The 25,804-nt window shown below is 44.0% G+C and overlaps 1 protein-coding gene across 3 annotated transcripts in view; it reads right to left on the reverse strand.

Annotated features, from left to right (window-relative positions):
• Nucleotides 1-25,804, reverse strand: part of RASAL3 (RAS protein activator like 3) — a 91,885-nt gene that overhangs the window by 22,153 nt on the left and 43,928 nt on the right. For all 3 annotated transcript variants that reach the window (XR_011558170.1, XM_070741648.1, XM_070741647.1), the window contains exons 3-12: nucleotides 23,365-23,474; nucleotides 23,143-23,221; nucleotides 21,824-21,903; nucleotides 21,172-21,260; nucleotides 6,813-6,918; nucleotides 6,194-6,292; nucleotides 4,854-5,396; nucleotides 4,394-4,538; nucleotides 3,240-3,384; nucleotides 1,297-1,533 (exon numbers count right to left, since the gene is read on the reverse strand). Coding sequence is in view for 2 of the 3 variants with exons in the window: in XM_070741648.1 (XP_070597749.1) it covers nucleotides 1,297-1,533; nucleotides 3,240-3,384; nucleotides 4,394-4,538; nucleotides 4,854-5,396; nucleotides 6,194-6,292; nucleotides 6,813-6,918; nucleotides 21,172-21,260; nucleotides 21,824-21,903; nucleotides 23,143-23,221; nucleotides 23,365-23,474 (1,633 nt within the window). In the remaining variant the exon portion in view is untranslated. The remainder of the gene's footprint in view (nucleotides 1-1,296; nucleotides 1,534-3,239; nucleotides 3,385-4,393; nucleotides 4,539-4,853; nucleotides 5,397-6,193; nucleotides 6,293-6,812; nucleotides 6,919-21,171; nucleotides 21,261-21,823; nucleotides 21,904-23,142; nucleotides 23,222-23,364; nucleotides 23,475-25,804) is intronic.

The raw sequence follows: 25,804 nt of genomic DNA on the forward strand, positions 1-25,804 counted from the left end.
GTAGCCCCATGTAGAGAGCATTACTGTAGTCAAACCTCGAGGTGATGAGGGCATGAGTGACTGTGAGCAGTGACTCCCGGTCCAGATAGGGCCGCAACTGGTTCACCAGATGAACCTGGGCAAACGTCCCCCTCGCCACAGCTGAAAGATGGTTCTCTAATGTAAGCTGTGGATCGAGGAAGATGTCCAAGTTGCGAACCCTCTCTGAGGGGGTCAGTAATTTCCCCCCCCCAGGGTAATGGACGGACAGATGGAATTATCCTTGGGAGGCAAAACCCACAGCCACTCCGTCTTATCAGGGTTGAGTTTGAGTCTGTTGACACCCATCCAAACCCTAACAGCCTCCAGGCACCGGCGCATCACTTCCACTGCTTCGTTGACTGGACATGGGGTGGAGATGTACAACTGGGTATCATCAGTGTACTGATGATACCTCATCAGTCTAAGCCTAAGAAGAACCCAGCTACATTAAACAAATATCTCAGCTATTCAGAACATCTTTAATATTGTGCTGTGCCACCCAGAGGTTGAAGGGAAATGCACCAAAGCAAGGCACAAATGTAATAGGTCTGTAATGTAACAAGTGCTCTACAATTGTATAGATATAAAAGACAGCAGAGAAACTCATGGACAATGGAGACCAATAATGGCTATCTACATGGATCATCTGGAAAAAAATATTATTATGACTGCAATTCCAACTCAGTCAAATGGAGCCAGCAATACTTTAGTATACAGTTGTGTAGTTGTGCAAAGATTCAAGTAATCAGATTATTGTATCATTACTAACATGTGGGAGACCTCAAAATCCTGATTGCCAATTCATTGAAAGGATAAAAAAATAGAGGAGTATCATTCTTGTAATTATTTTCCCTACATCCCCACTTTAAAAAGTGTGTTTCTGACATCTTGGACTGTTATTAGTTATGAGGTGTTATTTTTAAATTGTACTTTATTAAGTTATGCATTAAGTTAAACAATAATCTTTTTTTGCTTTTGCATAGTTCCATAATTGGAAAGTCTGTTGCCTCCACATGCATTTTCAAAATCTGCTCTGTCTTCTGCACCTTCTGCAAATGCTGACAGGAGCACATAATGTCATTGCTCTGATTATCAATGCACTTCTTTTCATGGGACAGGCTAGAATCAAAAGGCTGGGACTCAAAGGTCTTTTAGTTCAACCCCATGCCCAGGGCAGAAGACATTTTACCATTCTGGACATATGGCCAATCTTTTTTTAAAACTCTACCTGAGGTCAGGTTTCTAGAATTCTGAACCAGGGGCGTGGTTACTTACGTGGTGAAATTGGCCAGGTTCTGAATAACCTTGGCCACCAGGGTCAGGGTGCGGGAGGTGGTGTCATCGGGATATTTCTGTGTGAGGCCAAAAAGGCTGGGGGACATAATGGCTGGACAAAGGAAGCGTAAGAATAGAGAAGCAGAGACAAGTCGCTGTCCAATGTCCACCTTGCCCCGCAACTGGCACGCCTCTTGCCAGGCTGTGAAGATCTCATTAAGCTCAGCTGGAAAGGAGCTGCAGAGAGAAAGGAGATGACAGACTGAAAGGAAACCTAAAGGTATACTGGTGACCAATGTTCCCTCTAATTTTTTTTCGGTGTGGGCGGAAAAGTATAGTGTCAGAGCGACAGTCCCTTTGGGACTGGGCGGCATAGAAAAATAAATAAATAAATAAATAAGAAAAAAATTCCCTTTATGTTTTTATTAAAAGAAATTAATAATAAAACAAAACCAAAATCTATTATTATTATTATTATTATTATCTTCTCTTTTTCCATCCCTGTCTCCTCTCCCCTTGTGTGTGTGTGTGTGAACTCTTGAACCATTTCCAATTAGAGGTGAGCTATTGGAAATGGTTCAAGAGTTCACACACACACACAAACGGCTGGGGTTTTTTTTCTCTGTTATTATTTGGGTGCTTTTTACCATATGCTTTAAATCAAGAGTCATTTCTCTCTCTCTCTCTCTCTCTCTCTCTCTTGCTTTCTTTCTTTCTCTCTCACTCTTTCTTTCTCTCTCTCTATTGCTTTCTTTCTCTTCTCTCTCTTGCTATCTCTATCTCCCCCCCTTTCATCTCTCTCTCTCTTTCTTGTTTTCTTTCTCTATATATATTGCTTTCTTTCTCTTCTCTCTCTTGCTATCTCTCTCTCCCCCCTTTCTCTCTTTCTCTCAGCAGCGGTAGTAGCCGTGGGGCGGCGGCAGGGTGATCAGCTGTGAGGCTGAGCTCCGGAATGGAGGCACCGACGGCGAGGGGGCTGCGAGAGCGCTTTCTCCAAGCGCTTCGGGAACGCCTGCCCTGCCTCTACTGCAGCCCCCTTGCTGGAAGTCTGGGACGAAAGTGCTCCCAGTGAAGGGGCTGCGAGAGGGGCAGGGCGAAGCCTGAAGCCCGTGGAGAAAGCCCTCTCTCGCAGCCCCCTGGCTGGCTGGCAGCGCTTTCGTCCCGCAGCCACCACCGCCGCTGCAGAAGTTGCACCCCAAGGCAGGAGGTGGCGGAGGAGGAGAAGGGGCGGATCGAGCGGCAGGGCCGAGAAGCCAGGGGCGCGTTTGGCTGGAGGCACCATGGGGAGGCAGGGGCGACCGTGGCTCCTTTTCCTCCTCCTGCCGCACCTCCCTGCTCCCCCCTCCCCCCGTGGGCTGGCAGGGGGATGGGGAGTGCACGCCCATGGAAAAGGGCGCATGCGGGGGTATTTTGGGGCACGCGCAGCTTATGGGGAACGGTGCTGGTGATCACTGATCCAGACAGTTTTACAGCCATGTCTTCAGGCTAAACAATCTTGCCTAGATATATTGAATTGTGTTTCAGAGTATGCTTGGGTCTGGATGGAGTGACCAACCACAGCAATTTGCCCATAGCCAGCCCAGGGACTTTGCTCAGATCTCACTTGTAGCCAATCCAACTTATTATTGCAAAATTGTTTTTGTGCACTCCTATGTGAAGGTGAGCTGCTTATACTAAGATAAGGATAAATTGCAAATGTATACTTATTATGCTTAACATTATATGCTAAACCTATTCTAGCATAACAGCCATTTTTCTAGTTCATTTGGGCCTTTAGGTTGTATGCTAGATGAGCCATCAAAGGTCCTAAATCAGGACCTTTTAGTTCAGCCATTTGGGAAATCAGCAACCCAGAAATTCCGCTACCATGCTGATTTGGCTTCCCCTCAGTGGTGGCAGGAGAAAAAACTCCCTGACCATGCTGGTCATGCTCAAGTACGCACTTGCTGGACATAGCAATCCTCAGGAAGACTTCTTCGCAGAGTTGCTGTAGATGGTTGCGATTGTCAGCCAGGTCACGGGGAGGGCATTTGCTTGGGTCCACTTCACAGCAATCTTCCAAAAGGTTTGGCTGGGTTATAATATCACCTGTGAGACATTCCCCCAGAGGTTATTGTTAGGTGACTGGGATGGCATAGCTGCTTGCAGAGCCACAGTTCTGAGTCATAGCCCACAATGGTATTTCTTACTTTCTTGCCTCCAATTAGAAACACTGACATATTTTTTGATGAACCTATTATTGCTTATTGAAGACATAATGATAGTCATATTCTAGGAATGCTAATGATGAATTTAGCTAGTTTTTCAGGGTCCCTCTGAACTGTAAAGAACCAAAGGAGTGGGAGATGGTTACTATCAGACATAGATTTGCCTTAATATTTTGCCTCACAATTCACCTTATGTACTATGTGTTCTGGTTTCTGGTAGAATTTTACTAAATGCAGTATTTCATAAACAAAGAAATTCCATCTTTATTCTCTTCCTTCTGTATTCAAAATACACTTCATACTAGCACATTTCTTGTTCTCCCGTTATCTCTCCTAATTACATTCCTTTTGCATTCCTCCCAGCCTCCTCCATTCACCAAGATTTATGTACTCACAGCATGATTCAAAAACAGCAGAAATGACTAGAAAATAACAAAGAATGAGTTTGCTTGCTTGGAAGCTGAACGGGAACACCTTCCATTTTTGTTCTACAACATTGAAACTCCACCCTTCTTCCCCACTGACTCCCTGACGTACCAAATACATCACTCCAGTATTTAACTCATTCCTCCCCTTAATATCTTCTTCCAAACACTTGTTCCTTACGTTTTTGGATCCTTCTGAATTTAGGATCAACCCAGCAAACGTCTGATTCTTCCTTGCTAGATTCTGGACTCATAGCAACATCCTGTAGCTGGCCTCCCACCTGTTCTACTACCTGTAACCCCAGGCCCACCACTAATTCATAAACACTATCTGTATCAGAGTCCTCAAGTTCTTCATCATCCTCCAACTGACCAGGAGTATGTACAACACTATGTAACTATTATAGGCAGCAACTCTGGGTGCATTTTCGTTAGTATTATAAAGCAGTTTCTAAGTTAACTTACTCAATGTGGCCAGCAGGTATGGGCTTCCCACAAGCTTCATGTACTCATCAATGGCCTTAGTGGCTAGCGTATTTTCACGAAAAATCAAAGCTTCCTGGTCATCAAAACGATCCAGCTCAGCTACACCTAAGTCAATGAGAAAATCCTGCAATGAAGATAGGAAGGGAGTCAATAGAATAAATTCCATCTTGTTCTGTGTTCACATTTAAAACCAACTTTCAACCAGGCTCAGGGTGTTAGGGAAAGGGTAAAATGATAGCAGGTTTTTCTCCTGTGGACCAGAGAGCCACCTTAGCAGCTAAAAGTATAATCCCACAACACTAGGTGATTTAGCAATAAAACAGCCCATGAGGGAAAAATCAGCATGACAGCATGAAGAAAATTCTGATGATGAATCTGGGTATCAGATTGCTTCTCAGGATCTTAATGACAGTCTGCCTATTAGTAAAATAAATTATACCTTGGCTTTTCCTGTGCTTTGCAAGACCCGCACTAGGACACTCATCAGCTCTTCCTTGTCTCTGGCACTGAGGCTGGGCTCCAATAAAGCACATAACTCCCGATAATGGAAAGTGAGATATTCAGCAAATTCTTTGTACTGTACGATGGGCAACACTTTGAAACTGCAGTATCGTCCTCGGAGTCGAAGGGTGGGCATGTTTGGCTTATCTTTGCCCAGTGGATACCATCTCTCCAAGGGTTGGTGCATAGCAGCCAGTTCCTTTAGAGAAACAGACATACTGACAATGGGGCTCTCCTTTGGCCACAGCCTTTCTTCTTCCTGTATCAGGCAGACCTGTAGTTCCACAGCTGGTGGAAGAGTCTTGAGGTCAAAGTGTTCACCCCAGAAGAGAGTTCCTGTGGGGCTGGCTTGCTTGGCTGTTGTGCAGGCATACAGGACCCCATCCAATTGAATTTCACAGTGGTAATGCTTCCTGGGAGACAAATCTCGGGCTTCATATACCCAAAGACTTAACTTGTATTCCATCCGTTGGCAATTGTCCTGGAAAATGGATGCATGGGAACAATATTAAGAGCTGGGATTGGATGCAAAACAAGATGTGCTACAACTTGTGCAGTGTGTCAACTTATTGATGTGTTGAATTGCAATTCCTAGGAAAGTCACACTTCTACCATAAGGACTGAAGACAACTGTGGTCAAGTGCAGAAAATCAGGAGTCCAGGGAGTTGAAATGAATATACTGTATATATAAGTTTATTGTATACTAAAGCTCTCCAAGAATCTGAACTAGTAATGGTCAAAGCATAATGGTGGTAGATCAGAGTCAATGGAATTCAAGATGTGATGGACTTTAAATCTCTTACGGTTATGAAAAGATTTGAGACTGATAATGTGTTTGACCCACCCTTGAGCTCAACCAGGTCATCTCCTACAGTTATGTGGCAATACACAAAAAATTTAGATATGAAGGTGAAGTCACAAAAAAAAGGCAAGAAACAAACAAACAAACAAACAAACAGGATTAGGTCCAAAATAGATGAAAGATTAAATATTTGCTGGTGGGAATAGTGAGTAGACACAGAAGTGGGAGAGGCTGGAGAGGCCTGTCAGTGCTTACGAGCACTGCCAGCTCTTTATGATTTCTTGGTCATAAAGATTAGAATTCCTGCTTTGGATGAATGACTGAGACAAGAACAGAGGCCATAACAGAAGACAAATGAAGAAGATATTTTTTAATAAGAGGAAGATATAGGGAGAAAGAAAGCGGTGTGGTGAAAGGAGTTTCCTATAGAAAAGTATGTCCATTTTATGAACAGAACAAGTCAAAACTGCTTTACCATACTGGGCTGGACAGCTTGACGTAAGTTCTCCATCCAATGGGTTCTCTCAGCAGCTGATGAACAGTTAAAGCAGTAGCGTTTCCCAGCCCTCAGGACCTAATAGAGGAAAAATCTAGTTAAGACATGCCTTGGACAAGGCTGGTCTCCTCTGACATTTGTAACAGTCCCATTGTCAGGATTAACAAAGTGGTCTAACTTATTCCAAATGCTTCTTTGCAGCCCTAACCAGGTGCTAACCATGTTCCCAGCTCTTACCAGCTTGCAAGCTCTTTCATTGTTACTCTCTCTGAATAAAGCCCTTTTAAAGCCCTAACCAGGGGATAAAATAATGTGCTGGCTAAGGATGCTAGCCAGATGAATATCTGGTAAGCAGATTCTTTCCCATATTTTCCTCCCCAAAAACTAAGGTGTGTCCTATACTCCGGTGCATCTTATACTCCGAAAAATAAGGTAAGCCTTTTATAGGCTTTTATAGATCTTGGCAGCCAAGAACCTCCTGAAGTCCTTCATCTAACCAAAACAATCTGAAGGTAGGTGACTCTCCAGGACCATTTTCAGAATGTAGAATTATTTCATTACTGAATCAAGTGATGAATAATATATAATTATTCTATACCTCAAAGCAGTGCTGCTCTCCTGCAAGGCTGCTATGAAGCGGTCGGATCAAGATATCTTTCTCATTGCTCAGGTCCAGGGTGAGAGCTGGGCCAGATAAGGCCTCCCTGTAGGAAGCAACAGAAAGGCCAGGACAGAATAAGAAATAGCATATGTGCATAAACTCCGGAGCATTTGCAAAGATCAATCATTTGCTGGACCTGTTGCTATTCAGAAATTATTTTCAGATCACTGAGGAAGGCATTATAGGCCTGCTCTTCCTACTAGGATTATACTAGAATTGAGTGAGACACCAGAAGAGGAAGAGCCCTGTCCAAAGATTCAAAAAATTCTACCAAAATCAACCTCCAACCTTCCCAAACCATATCCTGGAAAAGAGGCATTGCTTCAGAATTTAGGAAGCCAGTTGTTGTATCCTGTAATGGCTACCTTGTATCTCTGTAAATAGTTTGTTCCTTGTTAAAGCGCTGTCTGAGCTAGAATCAGGAAGTCGCTCCTGATTGGCTCAGACGCGCGCTGCTCTTGCTTTGGCGGGAACCGCAAATGTATAAAAGAAGCGGTTTCTCCCAAGCAGAGCAGACGGTACTAGCTGAAAGTCACTTACCTATTCTGAGCTGAATAAAGGTACCGTTCTCACTTAACCCTGCCTCTGGGTTTACTTCACTGGCGACGATGGACGAAAGAAACTACGCGTGCAACATGAACAATCTCCAAATCGGCCGGGCTCCTGAGTTCTTCGATCCCGAGAAGACTTCCTGGGACGACTACCTAGCCAACTTCGAGATCTTCCTCGAGGCAGCAGGAATATGGGATGCCGACGCCGATCGAAGACGGGCCATTTTCCTAAATTACTGCGGTCCAGAAATCCGCGCCCTCGCCCAGACTCTCACCGACCCGCTGCCGGCAAGATCCGTCGCTTGGGACGTCCTGCAAGCCAAGCTCGCGAGCCATTTCAAGCCAACAAAACCAGCCATGGTTTTCCGGCACCAGTTCTCCAGAATGGCTCAGCGCGAAGCGGAATCAATCAACCAATTTGCAACGCGACTTCGAACGGTGCTTGCAAAATGCAAGTTTGACAACCCGGAAGCTCGCCTCACTGATGCCTTAGTCTTTGGCATGAGAAACGCCTCGGTCAGGAACAAACTTCTCACCGAAGACGAACCGACCCTACAAACAGTGATTAAGCTAGCACAAACCGCAGAGGTCGCCGACGCCGCTGCTAAAGAGCTGATGGATCACGAAAGGAAAGAAGTCATCGCCAAGATAGACTCCACGTCTTCCCACGCCGAGGACCCAGACGACCTCAGCCCACCAGCTCGCAATGAGGACAGCTGTTTCCTGCTGCAAGACCAGCCGAGACAACACAGACTTCCTCACCCCGCCGCCCCCTGCGCTGGCTGCCGAGGAAACCATCAGCGCCAACGATGCCCATTCCGGGACGCCATATGCCGCCGCTGCAACCGACGCGGCCACATCGCCGAAGCCTGCAGAGCATCTGCACCGGAGGAAACCTTCTCCACCCCGCGCCATCAACGACCCCAGAACCAAACACCTCAACCGCGAGAAAACCGACCTTTTCGTTTTTCGGGCCGAAAGAACTACTCAGCCGCTAACCGCGACTACTCAAGAGGTAACACTCCATTTTCCGTGAATAACACGGCAACAAAAAATGGGGGCAAGATTGTTATTTCATTACTTCTAAACAACAAGCCATGTTCTATGGAGCTTGATACGGGGTCTAAATACACCATTATGCCGTGGGAAAAGCTTAAATTGTACATGCCTAGCCTGTCTAAATCTGAGCTATTGCAAACCTCGTTGGTAATTAGAGATTTTCAAGGGGGGATAATCTCTGTTCTGGGCAAAGTGAATGTACCTATCGTGTTTAAGAATATTAAATGTACCCTGCCTATGATTGTTGTTACAGGGGCTAAGCACTCTCTCCTGGGGTTGGCTTGGATGGAACCTTTGAGAATTGAAATTTCTGGTATTTGCACTGTTAACTGTGATAGCATGCCTAACTTTTTACAAGAGTTCCCTGAAGTGTTTAGCCCCACCTTGGGGTCGTATAAAGGGCCCCCTATCTCGTTTTCTATTGACCCCAAGGTCCTGCCTGTCCGGCTCAAACCTCGCAGGGTACCCCTTCCGTTCCTTCCCAAACTTGACCTGCAGCTGGATAAGCTCATAAGCCAAGGCATTTTAGTTCCTGTGGAGCAGGGACCATGGGAAACACCCATAGTCACGCCTCTAAAACCGGATGGCTCCTTAAGAGTTTGCGCTGACTATAAATCCACGCTAAATAAGGCCCTCCAACATCACCCTTACCCCATTCCAGTGGTACAACAACTCCTACACTCCCTGGGGGAAGGAAAAAGGTTTGCAAAGATCGATCTCACACAAGCTTACCAACAGTTGCCTGTCGATGAACCGACAGCAAACGCGCAAACGATTGTGACCCACAGGGGTGCCTTTAAATGTACCAGATTACAGTTTGGAGTAAGCATAGCCCCAGGGATATTCCAAAGCATAATGGAAAGATTGTTGTCAGGGATTAAAGAGGCCATTCCCTATTTTGATGACATCTTAATTGCAGGGGAAAACCAAGAACAGCTCAACAAAAGGATAAGGGAAGTACTTCAGAGACTTCAGGACAAAGGGTTGAGAATTAAGCCTGATAAATGCGTCTGGGGAACCAACAGTGTAGAATTCCTAGGTTATAAAATCGATAAGGAGGGTATCCACCCCACGACTGAGAAACTGAGAGCCATTAGAGAAGCCCCAGAGCCACAAAATAAGACTGAATTGCAAGCTTTTTTAGGCCTTCTTAATTTTTACTCCGTTTTTTTAAAACAGAAGGCAACAGCAGCAGAGCCTCTACACCGTTTGCTACAGAAAGAAACCCCTTGGACATGGGGGAGAACTGAATACGAAGCCTTTGTACAAATAAAGCAATTATTGACTTCTAAAAGTGTGGTAGTCCAGTATAGTACTTCGCTACCTATCAGGCTTACGTGCGACGCTTCCCCGTACGGCGTGGGAGGAGTCTTGGCTCACGTTTTGCCTAACAAAACAGAGGCCCCAATTGCTTTCTTTTCCAGAACGATGACCAATACTGAAAGGAACTATAGCCAACTAGATAAGGAGGCTCTAGCTCTAGTGGCAGGAGTAAAGAAGTTTCATAATTACCTTTTTGGGAGGAGTTTCGAATTGGTTACCGACCACAAGCCCTTATTAGGCCTTTTAGCCCCCAACAAGCCCACTCCTCCATTTATGTCCCCAAGATTAATCAGATGGGCCCTTTTCCTCTCAGGATACCAGTACGAGCTCATCCATAAAGGGGGTAAAACCATCAACCACGCAGATGGCCTCAGTAGGTGCCCCATGGCGGAGTTAGTGGAGAACCCTGCCCCTTCTGCTGATGTCTTAATGATAGAGCTCGAAGACAACCCACTAACTACTGCAAGGGAGGTGGCTGCACATACGCAGCAAGATCCAATCCTAAAACAGGTGGTTAACTGTGTACTTAAGGGATGGCAAAATGACTCTGTGAAACCTGAATTGTGTGACTTCAAAACCAAAAGACTTGAATTGTCATATGTAAAAGGTTGTCTGTTGTGGGGGGATAGAGTGATCATTCCTAAAAGCCTAAGGGTAAAGGTACTTGAAATGTTACATGTGGGCCATCCTGGGATTGTCAGGATGAAAGGCCTAGCTAGAGGGCATTTATGGTGGCCAGGTTTGGATGCTGATATTGAAAATTGGGTAGCCAAATGTGATCCATGCCAACAATCACGGCCTAACCCCCCCAAAACAACTCCAGCAGAGTGGGAGCAACCTGCAGGGCCTTGGTCCAGGGTCCATATTGATTTTGCAGGGCCAGTGGGGTCACAATATTTCTTAATAGTGGTTGATGCATTTTCCAAATGGGTGGAAATCATAGCAATGAACAACATAACCACAAGTGCCACCATCAAGGTGTTGCGCAGGCTGTTTGCTACCCATGGTTGCCCTGATATCCTAGTGTCTGACAATGGGCCTCAATTAACGGCCAGGCAGTTTGAATTGTTCTTAGATAACCTAGGAGTCAGACATGCACTCATCTCACCTTACTCGCCCTGGGCTAATGGGTTGGCGGAACGTTATGTTCGTGTGGCTAAGGAAGCATTGCGCAGGTCAGGCCCTGGAGATGTACAACAGAATATGGACCAGTTCTTGTTAACCCAGCACATTACCCCAAACTCTCACACGCACGTGAGTCCTGCTGAGTTATTAATGGGAAGGAAATTAAGGTCCCCACTGGATAGGTTACACCCAAGGTTTTGTACTAATAACCCAATATATGTAAACCCTGAAAGACAAATGTATTTGGGACAAAATGTATTTGTAAAAATTTTTGATGGAGGTGTAAACTGGATGAAGGGAATTGTTGTTAAACAAACTGCTCCAAAAACATATATGGTAAAACTGGAGGATGGTCGAATGTGGAAGCGGCACATTGACCACATTCGGAAACGCATGGAAAACCCCCTGGAGCAAACCGCTGACAAAGACTCTCCCATTTCAACAGACTATAACTCGCAACCCGATTTACTAGACATTCAAATGGACTTATCGGGTCAGGGAGAAGCCTCCAGCGATGCCGAACCATCGTCCTCCTCCGAAGCCAGCGTCGTGCCTGCCAGGCCGAATCAACAGGCCGGAGCCCAAACCAGGCCCCAGCCGCGCCGGGGGAGCAACAGCGAACCAACCTCCACCGTCGGTAGCGAGGACGCAACTGAACTGCGCAGGTCGGAGCGAGCCTTGCGGAGACCCGGCAGATTGGACGACTTCGTCACATGGCTTTCGTGATGGATGTATCCAAACTAAGGAGGGAGGGGTGTTGTATCCTGTAATGGCTACCTTGTATCTCTGTAAATAGTTTGTTCCTTGTTAAAGCGCTGTCTGAGCTAGAATCAGGAAGTCGCTCCTGATTGGCTCAGACGCGCGCTGCTCTTGCTTTGGCGGGAACCGCAAATGTATAAAAGAAGCGGTTTCTCCCAAGCAGAGCAGACGGTACTAGCTGAAAGTCACTTACCTATTCTGAGCTGAATAAAGGTACCGTTCTCACTTAACCCTGCCTCTGGGTTTACTTCACCAGTGACCCATTGTTTTGTAGACCTACCAGGATCATTTTTAGAAGCAGAGGTGTAACCAAATTTTAAATATCACACTGTGGGCGTGGCTTATGCAGGACACCCGGCATTTTCTTTCAACATCTTTCAGTGCAAATTGGGTGCTCTGGGGTGGAGCTCCATTTTCGCTATCCCACTGTGTTCCCCCCCCATCCTGGCAGTAGCCCACCCCTGGGTGTAGGCATACCTGAACATACTTTCAAACCAGAAGCCTATTTGGAATGAGAAAATGGGAAATGTATTCCAGAACAAGGCCCTGATGATAAGTCACAAATGAAGCAAACTGTGAAAATGATTGTTTGAGTTCAAGCCAGATAAACCTGAGGTATTCCATGTGTCCCTCTCTTTAACAGTGCATCTGCTTTTCTGGACTCTCCTACCAGATAGTTCCTGAGTAAGTGGAAACATTTAACTAACATCTTAGAACTAAGCAGGTTTGGTCCAAGTTAGAAATGACTTGGAAGACCATCTGGCTATTAACTAGACAAGAAAGTTGAAAAAACATCCTGGAGGATTGGATGGTAAAGTGGTTCCATAATGCTGCCACCAAAACTGCATGGATTGAGTCAGTTTGATTCAAGGGCATCTTATCAGCTAGTTCTTCAACCTTTTCATCTAGCTGAATTTTGGGCCAAATGTCAGGAGGTAGGGATGAGAAATGCTGGCAAAAAATATAACCATAAATGAGTTATACAATGTTTCCAGTCAGTTAAATATGCTCTAGAAACCATGAGTTGCTGCAGAATAAAATGTTTTTTTTTGTAAAAATTTGACCATTCAGAGAGAGCAAGTATACCTGGCAATTTCTCAGACTTTGAGAGATAACACTGATTCTCAATCATATTTTGAATCTTCCTAACAATCTTCTGACAGCAGCATTTTTGTTATGTCTGGATAGGGCTCTGTTTGTTTGCTAGATATGAGTAGCCCTTTGTTCCACTGCTGGAATATTAGGAGTTCTGGGGACAGCTATGACAGCTACTGCCACATGCTGCCTTAAGGCATCAGTAAATTAATAATAATAAAAAAGTAAACATAGCATTGATTCAAACAAAAGCATCACAGCAAGATTTGACCAGAAATGTCGTGGCGAGACAGACTAGAAATTAGGGACTTACAATGAGCATCATGAAACTCGGGCTGACAAACCACTGTCGGGGGGGTGGGGGGGTGTCTTCAGACGGGAACCCTCCTGAACCGACGGTGAAGAAGGAGAGGTATCTCAGACAATCTAGAGAAGCAGGCAAGTTCCTCAATTGGTCGGAGACAGCTCTTCTATCTGGTGTGTGTGTGTGTGTGACCATTTTCAAATGATGAGTATAAAGCTGGGGCAACCAGACCAAGTTTATGTGCCCAAGCGGTGTTTTGACAAAGTGCTGAAACCGGGTGAGAAAGTGACCAACTCACAAGTAAAGGGCAATTTTTCATGTGTAATTTAAAAGACTTTCCCAAGCTTAAGTAGCAGCTAGTTGGCACCAGAGAACTGCACAGAGAAAAGGGGGGAAATGGAGAGTAAATTATAAAAGCCCAAGAAGATTACTTGTACCTTTTTATTATTATTTATTAGATTTGTATGCCGCCCCTCTCCGCAGACTCGGGGCAGCTCACAAAAATAACAAGAACAATGTAAGAACAAATCTAATAATTTAAAAACACTAAAAACCCCATTATTAAAAGCAAACAAACACACAAACATTCCATGTATAAACTGTATAGGCCCGGGGGAGATGTGTCAGTTCCCCCATGCCTGACGGCAGAGATGGGTCTTAAGAACTTTATGAAAGGCAAGGAGGGTGGGGGCAGTTCTAATCTCCGGGGGGAACTGGTTCCAGAGAGTCGGGGCCGCCACAGAGAAGGCTCTTCTCCTGGGTCCCGCCAAACGACATTGTTTAGTCGACGGGACCCGGAGAAGGCCAACTCTGTGGGACCTAACCGGTCGCTGGGATTCGTGTGGCAGAAGGCGGTCTCGGAGGTATTCTGGTCCGATGCCATGAAGGGTTTTATAGGTCATAACCAACACTTTGAATTGTGATGGATGTAATTTCAATTAGAAAAATATAAAATAACAGAAGGAAGAAATTTGTGAGAAAGTATTTTGCTTTTATTGATTTAAAGTTATTTTTGACAGTTTTGACAATCAACTGGTGTGAGTATATTGGGAATTGGAGAGTGCCATCAACTGGAGAGAAGAAAATATTGCAACTTGTGGATTGTAGGAGAGATAGGGCAGCTATCTGACCTTGGCTGTAAGATGATAATGTGGAAAGGCTGAGAACTTTTAAGGACTCTTTGTTTTGCCTTATACTGCTTAGCTTTATTTTGGAATTGGAATGGTTCGGACTATTATTTGAATTGGACACAATAAGAAATTGAAAATTAAAAAAGACTATATAGATCTTAAGTTTTAACTCTGGTTTTCTGTCAAAAGTTACTATACACTTGTACTGTTCCGGGTCTACTTGACCCGGACTGAAAATTGTTCATTTTAGGTACTTATATTTGATCTTTTTGAAAACTTTTTTCCCTTAGAAACTAGTTTGAACATTTCTGCACACAATGAAATGAAAATTGAAATGAAAACATTAATGCTTATATTTTTATTTTGCTCATAAAAGCCCGCCCCCCATTTTTGTGATTTTCTTTTCAATTTATAGATAGTTTTGCCTGCAAACAATGTACAATTTTACTAAATTTGATGTGGGATTACTAGTATGAACATTTCTGAACATAATGATATGAAAATTGAACTGAAAAAATGATGCTTATTTGTTTATTTTGCTCATAAAATCCCCACCCCATTTTTTCAAGCATGACACTTTATAATTTTTTCTAGGCCCCTAATTCCAAATATTTTCAATAACTTTGGCATTGAATTACCAGTTTGAACATTTCTGAACATAATGAAATGAAAATTGAACTGAAAACATTGATGCTTGTTTGTTTATTTTGCACATAAATGTCCCCCCCCCGCTGTGTTCAATTATTTCAATTTATATACAAATTATGCTGTTAATTTCAAAATTACATACTTGTTTTTAGTAAAATGGATTTCTTTCATAAAATTAGTTGTCTGCTTGCTTTTCAAAAGGATATTCCCAATGTTTCTGTTGACACCCATCCAGACCCCAACAGCCGACTCACGAGGAGAGGCACGCACCCGACATGGTGTTTCTCTCTGAGCAATTGAGTAATGGTCTGACATTAAGAAGTGTTGCCTTTGTCATGGTCAAACCATTTTCTACTGTGGCTTGACTTCCTGACTTCAATCCTTCCCCACAGGGAGGTGGAACCGATTAAACAGTCCTGCAACAGATGCCTGATAGACCCAGAGGGCTTTCAGAAGGCGCTTGGGGTTATTCCAGAGGCACTCATCCACAGTCGCTTGGAACAAGGCTGCAGCAGAGGCTCTTGACTAGATTGCGCCATTGCGACCTCTCCGTGGCACTAGACCCCGTAGAGCTCCATGGTTCAACGAGGCGCTCCAGGAGTTGAGACGCCAGAAGAGACGTCTAGAGAAGCAATGGAGGAAGAGTAAGTCCGAATCCGATCGAACACTTGTAAGAGCTTTTATTAAGACTTACAAAGTGGCGCTCAAGGCGGCAAGATGCGCGTATCATGCTGCCTTGATTGCATTAGCGGAATCCTGCCCGGCCGCTTTGTTTAGGGTGACCCGCTCTCTCCTTAACCAGGGGGGAGTTGGGCAGCCCTTGCAGAGTAGTGCTGAGGATTTTAACATGTTTTTCGCTGATAAAATCGCTCGGATCCGGGCGGACCTGGACTCCAATTGGATAACAGAGTCGACTGACAACGAGTCAGTCGAGGTGACTGGGGCCCGTACTTGTCCACCTGTCTGGGAAGAGTTTGATCTGGTGACACCAGATGAAGTGGACAAGGCCATTGGAGCTGTGAGTTCCGCCACCTGCTTACTGGATCCATGTTCCTCCTGGCTGGTCTCTGCCAGCAGGGAGGTGACACGAAGCTGGGTCCAGGAGATTGTCAATGCTTCCTTGGGGAGGGGGTCCTTTCTGGATCCCTACAAGGAGGCACTTGTATGCCCCCTCCTCAAGAAGCCTTCCCTGGACCCAGCCGTGCTTAATAACTACCATCCAGTCTCCAATGTTGAGAAGGTGGTGGCGTTCCAACTCCAACGGTCCTTGGAAGAAGCCGATTATCTAGGCCCTCAGCAGTCAGGATTCAGGCCCGGCTACAGCATGGAAACTGCTTTGGTTGCGTTGGTGGATGATCTCTGGCGGGCCCGGGACAGCGGTTTATTCTCTGTCCTGGTGCTTCTTGACCTCTCAGCGGCTTTCGATACCATCAACCATGGTATCCATCTGCGCCGGCTGGAAGGATTGGGAGTGGGAGGCACTGTTCTTCAGTGGTTCTCCTCCTACCTCTCTGGTCGGTAGCAGTCGGTGTTAGTGGAGGGTCAGAGGTCGACTTCTAGGTTACGGGAAAGGAACTCAGTGGCCATCTAGTCTGACCCCCTTCTCATTCAGGAGACTCACAGAATGATAGAGATGGAAGGGACCTCAGTGGCCATCTAGTCTGACCCCTCTTCTCATTCAGGAGACTTGCAGAATGATAGAGATGGAAGGGGCCTCAGTGGCCATCTAGTCTGACCCCCAGATCAAGCAGGAGAATGGAGGTGACCGCAGAGGCCATCTAGTCTGACCCCCAGATCAAGCAGGAGAATGAAATGGAATGATAGAGAGGGAGGAGACCTCAGAGACCATCTAGTCCAACCCTCTTCGTTAGGAGAATTGGTCTTCCGGTCAAATTCTTGGGCTGCTAAATTGGCTGGTGGAACTCTTTGCCTCACAACAAGCTAATCCTTTAAAAGCTAATTTGGGAAACCAATCAGAGCAGTCCTCTCAAAAGAGGTTTGGGAGAGACTGCTAGTTAGCAAAGGACAGAAGTGAAGGTTGGTTTCTGTCTGGGGCCCCTTTATGACCTGCTACTCATGGTAATCTTTGGAATTTTTACGATGCGTGGAGCATTTATGACAAAAGAAAGTGTCAAGAGAGGCAAAAATTTGGAGGCCCCAGACATGGGGGTAGGGGGCCACCCCCCTCCACCCATACACATTTAACAAGAGTTGGAAGGGTCCTTGGTGGTCATCCAGTCCCACCCTGTCCTTCCGCCCATACACATTTGACAAATTCTGACCTGCTAAATTGGCCAGGGGAACACACTGCAACATGATCCTCTCTCAAACTCCCTTTGCATTTGTCTCTCTCCCTCCCTCTCTCTCTCTCTCTCACTCTCTCCAGGGTCCCTTCCAACACTTGGGATCGTCTAAATGCCCAGAGTATGAACAGACCTCTCTCTCTCTCTTCAAACAGGAGTTTTTTTCCCACAAAGCCCCCTGCCCCCCCCCCCCCCCCCACTTTGGGGATCCATGCCTCTTTTCACCTCTCCTTCATTCGGCAGTTAACCCTTACAGAATTGGATGGGACCTTAAGGAGGTCATATAGAATCATAGAGACCATCTAGTCCAACCAGCCTTCACTTCTGTCCTTTGCTAACTAGCAGTCTCTCCCAAACCTCTTTTGAGAGGACTGCTCTGATTGGGTTCCCAAATTAACTTTTAAAGGATTAGCTTGTTGTGAGGCAAGGAGTTCCACCAGCCAATTTAGCGGAAGAATTTGACCGGAAGACCAATTCTCCTGCTTGCGAAGAGGGTTGGACTAGATGGTCTCTGAGGTTTCCTCCCTCTCTATCATTCTGTAAGTCTCCTGAATGAGAAGGGGGTCAGACTAGATGGCAACTGAGGTCCCTTCCATCTCTATCATTCTGTGAGTCTCCTGAATGAGAAAGTGGGTCAGACAAGATGACCACTGAGTTCTCTTCCCTATGTATCATCCTGTAAGTCTCCTGAATGAGAAGGGGGTCAGACTAGATGGCCACTGAGTTCCTTTCCCTCTCTATCATTCTGTAAGTCTCCTGAATGAGAAGGGGGTCTGACTAGATGGCCACTGTGGCCCCTTCCATCTCTATCATTCTGTAAGTCTCCTGAATGAGAAGGGGGTCAGACTAGATGGCCACTGTGGCCCCTTCCATCTCTATCATTCTGTAAGTCTCCTGAATGAGAAAGTGGGTCAGACTAGATGGCCACTGAGTTCCCTTTCCTCTCTATCATTCTGTAAGTCTCCTGAATGAGAAGGGGGTCATACTAGATGGCCACCGAGGTCCCTTCCCTCTCTATCATTCTGTGAGTCTCCTGAATGAGAAAGTGGGTCAGACTAGATGGCCACTGAGTTCCCTGCCCTCTCTATCATTCTGTAAGTCTCCTGAATGAGAAGGTGGGTCAGGTCAGACTAGATGGCCACTGAGTTCCCTTTCCTCTCTATCATTCTGTGAGTCTCCTGAATGAGAAAGTGGGTCAGACTAGATGGCCACTGAGTTCCCTTTCCTCTCTATCATTCTGTAAGTCTCTTGAATGAGAAGATGGGTCAGGTCAGACTAGATGGCCACTGAGTTCCCTTTCCTTTCTATCATTCTATAAGTCTCCTGAATGAGAAGGGGGTCATACTAGATGGCCACCAAGGTTCCTTCCCTCTCTATCATTCTGTGAGTCTCCTGAATGAGAAAGTGGGTCAGACTAGATGGCCACTGAGTTCCCTTTCCTTTCTATCATTCTGTAAGTCTCTTGAATGAGAAGGTGGGTCAGGTCAGACTAGATGGCCACTGAGTTCCCTTTCCTCTCTATCATTCTGTGAGTCTCCTGAATGAGAAAGTGGGTCAGACTAGATGGCCACTGAGTTCCCTTTCCTCTCTATCATTCTGTAAGTCTCCTGAATGAGAAGGTGGGTCAGGTCAGACTAGATGGCCACCCAGGTCCTTCCCTCTCTATCATTCTGTAAGTCTCCTGAATGAGAAGGGGGTCAGACTAGATGGTCACCGAGGTCCCTTCCCTCTCTATCATTCAATGTGTGTGTTTGTGTATGAAAGATCAAGCTGTCCCATTCTTTCCTTCCAAAAGTAGCATTTTGTAACAACCGTTCTGATTGGATGGTGGTGAAGTGTCCCATGTGGCCAAAAAGCTGTGGCTGAATTTGGATTTTTGTGGTCAAAGGGCTGGGGCCAAGAGCTAGGGGCCTTTGGGCGAGGGAGTGAAGGCAGCGGCCGATCAGCTGCTGAGGAGGAAAGAGCTTCATCCAAAAAGTCCCATTCCCCTGTAGACCTATCCCACCTCTCAAAGGACCCAACAACAAAGAATACCACAATGATTCATCCAAAGCTAACCTTCTCAATTCATTCTTTGGCTGTCTTTGTCAACAGCAACGGCTCATTCCCCCAAATTCATCACTCACACTTCAAACTCTCTTAATGACCTAACTCAAATAGACTTCACTGAAGACGGAGTTGAAAAAGCATTATGTGACCTTAAACCTTCCCTATCAGTCAGACCAGTTTGTCTATGTGCATATTTCCTAAGAAATCTCTCTTCTGCTATAGCAGAACCACTGAGCATAATCTTCAAAAAATCCTTCAGAACCAGTACACTTCCTAAACTATGGTCAAAAGCTATGGTCATCCCCATCTTCAAAAAAGGAGACCCCTCTCTTGTCGACAACTACAGACCAATATCACTTTGCTGCATCGCATGTAAAGTTATGGAATCCATTATAAACCAATCAATTATTCTCCACCTAGAAACTAATAATCTTCTCTCTAACAAACAATTTGGATTCAGAAAAAAACTATCCTGCAACCTACAGCTCCTCCACTGCAAAAACATATGGACAACTCATCTTGACCAAGGAAAAACTATAGATGCAATTTATATTGACTTCTGCAAAGCTTTTGATTCAGTGGTCCACGACAAACTTCTTCTAAAACTCAAATCCTATGGCATCTCAGGATCCCTCCACAGCTGGATTACTGCATCCTGTCAAACAGGCAACAAGTGGTCAAAATAGGAAGCTCCATATCCACACCCGTCCCTGTTAAAAGCGGTGTCCCCCAAGGTAGCATACTGGGATCTACGCTCTTCATTCTCTACATCAATGTCCTTTGCGGTCTCATCACAAGCAACTATGTTCTTTTTGCAGATGATGTAAAACTCTTCAACACCACTGAAAACACAACTACTCTACAAAAAGACCTAGACTCAGTTTCTAACTGGTCCAACACATGGCAACTCCAAATCTGAACCAGCAAATGCTCTGTCCTACACATGGGCAAAAAGAATCAGAACTTCAAATACAAACTGAATAAACAAATTATCACAGATAATCCCCACTCGGTCAAGGATCTTGGAATACTAATAACTAAAGATCTAAGTGCCAAAGCCCACTGCAACAACATCACCAAGAAGGCCTCAAGAATTGTTAAGCTAATCCAATGTAGCTTCTGCTCTGGAAATCTCACACTACTTACCAGAGCTTACAAAACTTTCACCAGACCCATCCTAGAATACAGCTCATCTTTTTGGAACCCATACCACATTTCTGACATTAATACCCTCAAAAATGTCCAAAGATACTTCACCAGAAAAGCCCTTCACTCCTCTACCCGAAATAGAATTCCCTACAAAACTAGACTTACAATCCTGGGTCTTGAAAGCTTAGAACTACGATGCCTTAAACATGATCTAAGTATTGCCCACAAGATCATATGCTGCAATGTCCTGCCTATCAAAGACTACTTCAGCTTCAACCACAACAACACAAGAGCACACAACAGATTCAAGCTTAATATTAACCGCTCCAAACCTGACTGTAAAAAATATGACTTTAGTAATCGAGTTGTTGAAGCGTGGAACTCATTACCGAACTCCATAGTATCATCCCCTAACCTCCAACATTTTACCCTTAGACTATCCATGGTTGACCTCTCCAGATTCCTGAATGAATGAAAGAATGAATGAATGAATGGATAAATAGATAAATAAATAAATAAATAAATAAATAAATAAATAAATAAATAAATAAATAAATAAATAAATAAATAAATAAATAAATAAATAAATAAATAAATAAATAAATAAATAAATGGAAGCTCAGAGAACAGACAAATAACATTTGGGGCCATATATCAAGCTGGCTGTCAGGATATCAGCTAAAACATAAAGAATAGAATGAGCCTATCACACCTTAAACCAATATGTTCAGAAAAACAAAGTGAAAAAAAAAAGAGGCGCATATGATAAGGCACAAGATGAGAATTTCTGTTGGAACCTACCTGTTTACATTCACAACAGATTCACCCAAGGAATCAGTGTTAGGATGAACCCGTCCCTTCCGATCTCTGAACCGTTTCCAAAGCATCCCCTGGAAAAAGGATGAGAAAAAGGAATAATTTATTCTTCCCTTGAAGCAAAGGGGCATAGCTGAAAGAAAGCTAGAAATTTTTTGGCCCAGTTTTCTTCCAAGGTTCTCAGCCTCTCACAAACCAACCCAGGCAATGATTCTCACAGCAGAGAGCAAGAATAAATGGACTATGCCTTAACAAAATATTGTGTGGCAGTTAAGACCAATTGATCGAAGCCACATATCATAGCCAAAGACAGCATCTCCCCAAATGGATGTCCCTCAAGGCTTCAAATGTTGATTTTTACTTTAATGTAGGAAATTTGGAGATAATTCAGCTAGACACAAGTGACTGAGCAGGAGAGATGAAGCAGAAGGGTACAGTGATCTGCATTGACTGAGGGAGGACAAAAATAATGTGGCAAACTGCTACAATTCTGAAGTAACATTCCTGGAATAAGATTTTTATTTCAGATTCTGGAACACCTGGGGAACACGAAATTAGAGAAAACAGGGCCACAGAGGGTGTCATCAAGAGAGTGCTTTTATGCCCTGCCTACCCCCCTCCCTCACATCTCTTGTACCTTCACATTGCCAAGCTGTGTGCCTGAAGAAGCATCCTGGAAAGCCTTTTTCTCAAGAGCTTGTCCTCCCATGAAAACCTCTGCTGGAACAAAGTAAATTAAACAGAAGTCAAACACAGTGAAACAGCCAGAGGATGAAGGAGTTATAGAATCAAATGGTTGAAAGGAACTTCTGAAACTTTTCTAATCCCAGCAGCCTAATTTTGGTATCATGTCAGAGAAGTTTACCAAGCTTTTCTTAAATTTAGATTTATTATTAGAACGTAGAAGGGACCTTGTAGGCCATCTAGTCCAACACCAATACCACCCCTGCTCAAGCAGGACTTCCTACACCATTTGAGACAGACGGCAGTCCAATCTCCCCTTGAAGGTCTTAAGTGTTGGGGCTCTGGCAAGCTGTTCCACTGGTTGATTCAAGCTGGCAAGCTGTTCCACTGGTTGATTCTTGAAAACTTCATTGATAAAGCAACTATAACTACAGGAAAGAAGCTGTTCTTAATAGCTCTCATACTCGGGAAACTCTTCCTTATTTCAGTTTTGAACTTCCCTCTTTAAAGCTTCTACACATTATCCTTTGTCCTGGCTTGGTATTATAGAGAATAAATCCACATCTTCTTTCTTGTAATAGCTCTTATAGTATTGGAAGACTGATGTCATGTCTTCCTTTAGCCTTCTCTTTCTTGGCTGAATAGTTTCTATAACCATTCCTCATAGGATTTAACTTCAAAGCCTTTGTCACTCTTCTCTGCATTTTTTCCAGTTCCCCAGTATCCTTCTTGTACTGTAGAAATTCAAACTGGGCACAATATTCCAGATGTGCTGTGCACAGTACAGCACAGAGCAAAACTATCACATAACAGTATACAAGAACACAGTGGTTCTTTGCAATACATTGCAATTCTGGCTGTGGTCTGTTAGGATACTCAAATCCTTCACATAAGTAAGACTGTTGAGGCAGATACAACGTGTTTTGCTACCCAAATGCAAAGACTTGCTACTGAAGTGCTTTTTGTTAGATAAGGCCCAATGTTCAAATCAGTCAAGATCTTTTGAACTTTGAGCTGCTTCCTCCCTACTTGCAAATTGATTAGCATCCTTTCTATACTCTCATATAAAGTCATTTGTGACAATCTTGAAAAGCACTGGACCTAGAGGAACAATATTGCTTGCCTTCCTTCATGTGTGACATAGTTCATTAAGTATCATATATTGAGGCTGGTTGCACAATCAGCTGCATATGCATCAAAATGTCACTATGCGCACTAAAAGGAATCCACCCCTGCCTAGTGGTGTGTGTGCAAGAGAGAGACAACACTCACCATTCTCCTTATCTGGTCGGAATATTGAGTTATTCTCTGAAACAGAACCACCGGTTTGTTTCCGCTTCTCAAGCAGATTCTAAAACAGAAAAGAGAACTCAGTAGGTAGATTCACTACTTTGATATATTATAATTAATCTACTCTCAACCCCATAACTGCTGAGCATGCTTAGATTCTGCTCCTGCTCTTTCTTGAATTCCAAAAGTCAGAGATACTCTCACCTCCTCATCTCTGCTCCATAACATCAGTCGTCCATCCTGCAAAGATATGTTAACCACATCCCAAGGAGGAACAACCATGCTTGGAATCAACTGGACAAATGAATCATCACCTGCAGGGAGGAATATGGATAGAATGTGTGAATGAGGTGGAATTATGACTCTAAGCTTACCAGGATCAGACCACCAATATATAATATAGAAAAGTGAGCACTTCTCACATTTTCCTTACCACCATCATGGAGCCGTTTCCAAAGGTACAAGTACAGATTAGATGATGCCTGGTTCAAAAACAGAAACTGTGAGAAGGACCTTGGAGTCCTAGTGGACCACTTAAACATGAGCCAGCAGTATGTGGTAGCAGCCAAAAAAGCTAATACAATCCTTGATTGTATAAACAAAGCCATAGAATCAAAATCACATGAAGTATTAGTATGACTTTATAAAGCACTAGTAAGATCACACCTGCAATACTGCTTCCAATTTTGGTCACCACATCACAAAAAAAATTGTTGAGCCTTTCAAAAAGTGCAAAGAAGGGCCACTAAGACAATTAAAGGCCTGGAGACTAAAACACAAAACAGTTGCAGGATTTGGGATTTGGTTAGTGTAGAGAAAAGAAGAGCTGGCGAGATATGATAGCAATATTCCAATATTTGAAGGACTGTTACAAATAAGAGGGGGTCAGCTTATTTTCCAAGACAACAGAAGGCAAAAAAAACAATGGATGAAAACTAATCGAGGAAGCAATCTGGAATTAAGGAGAAACTTCATCACTTGAGGTTTTTAAGAAGAGACTGGACAATCATTTGTCTGAAATGGTACATGATTTCTTGCTTGAGCAGAAGGTTGGACTAGAATACCTCCAAGGTCCCTTCCAGCTCTATTCTTATTCTGATTCTGGTCTTTGGTTTACATGTGCCAGATGTTCAGATAACAGATGTTCTGCTTTTCAGTAATTTATTTATCTTGGCAAAGACCCAGAAGTTAGCATCCTTGAGAGAAGAAATGTGAGGTCCTGAAAAATGTGGTTGTGGGATGCAGTATATTTGTGAACAATTCATTCAGTCAAAATCAGATAGGAGCAAACAAAGCCCCAGAGATACAGTAGATTCTGGGATAAAATGAAATTGCATTTTAAAGCAGAACCAGCCTAAGATATGGGGTTTTATTTACTTCCCTCACATACCTGCCATCCTTGTATATGATGCTCCATTTAGTCTGGTTCATCGGAAATGAATCATGCATGGCTAATGTGGGAAGCTGCCCCCTCCACCCCCAGCTTGAAGAATGAAATATTTTGAGGAGTATTTTAAAAAGGCAGGATAAAATATGTCCCTTAAAAGAGCATTTTAAAAATCTTAAGGGAGACAGAAACTCAGAGCTCCAGCTCCCTGCCACCAGAAGATATTTTTTGCCCATTAAGAAAGACGGAGCCAACCTATCTACTGTTCTGTCTGGCTCTCTGGTAGAATCCTCCCGAAAATTCAAAGGTACAAATTTCAGACATATACACGTTTGCAAATTCAAAACAATATTTTTTATAACGGAAATTCAAATAAAGTAAGCACTCTTTTTGTATAGCAAAGAGCACTCGTCTCCAAACAACCTGGTAATTTGTACAAGTTCCTTATCAGTTCTTTGATACTTAGCCTGCAGCTCTGAGGCAATTCACAGTCCTTCTTCTTTCGCAAAGTGAAACACACTTTAGTTTCAAAGCGGGGAAAAATCAACACACAATGGTCGAAGTTAGTGAGACAGGCACAAAACACATCGATCAGATAATCCTCCACAATGGCCAAAACCACACACTGCTATTTATAGCAGCCTCACTAATTAAAACAGCCCCACCCAACCACAGGTGGCCTCATTTTCTTTGATAATAATCTCTCAGTTGTTGCTTCCTATGCATCGCTCTCCGCATGCGTGGCTGTATCATTAACTCTTGTTCCGAATCCAAGGAGGAGATAGATAATTGATCTCCTTCTGAGCTGTCTGCCAAACTTTCCTCCTCTCTGTCACTCATGTCTTCTTGGTCAGAGGAGCCTTCTGTCTCCCTTAAGATTCCACCGGGAGCAAAACAGGCCTGCTGCATGTGGATTTCTCCCCCATATCCACAGTCCTTGGGGCAGGAACTGGGCCAGAGCTAACCACAACATCTACAAAACAAAAGACTTTCAACTCTACAATCAATGTTCCCTCTAATTTTTTTTCAGTGTGGCTGTCAGGTGAACAATTAAGACATCTGAGAAAATAAATGAACTTCCACGTCTTATTTCTTTAGCGTAGAGTCATATTTATTAACAGAACGAAATTAGATTCAACATGCTTCATTCCAACTTAAGGTCCCTTAAGATTACATCCAGGTCAAAAAGCTCATCTACCATCCCCACACCCACAAGGACAATCATGTAGACAAATCCAATGCAGAGATTTATAATTC

This window comes from Erythrolamprus reginae, chromosome 2 (assembly GCF_031021105.1).
Source record: "Erythrolamprus reginae isolate rEryReg1 chromosome 2, rEryReg1.hap1, whole genome shotgun sequence".
NCBI lineage: Eukaryota > Metazoa > Chordata > Lepidosauria > Squamata > Dipsadidae > Erythrolamprus > Erythrolamprus reginae.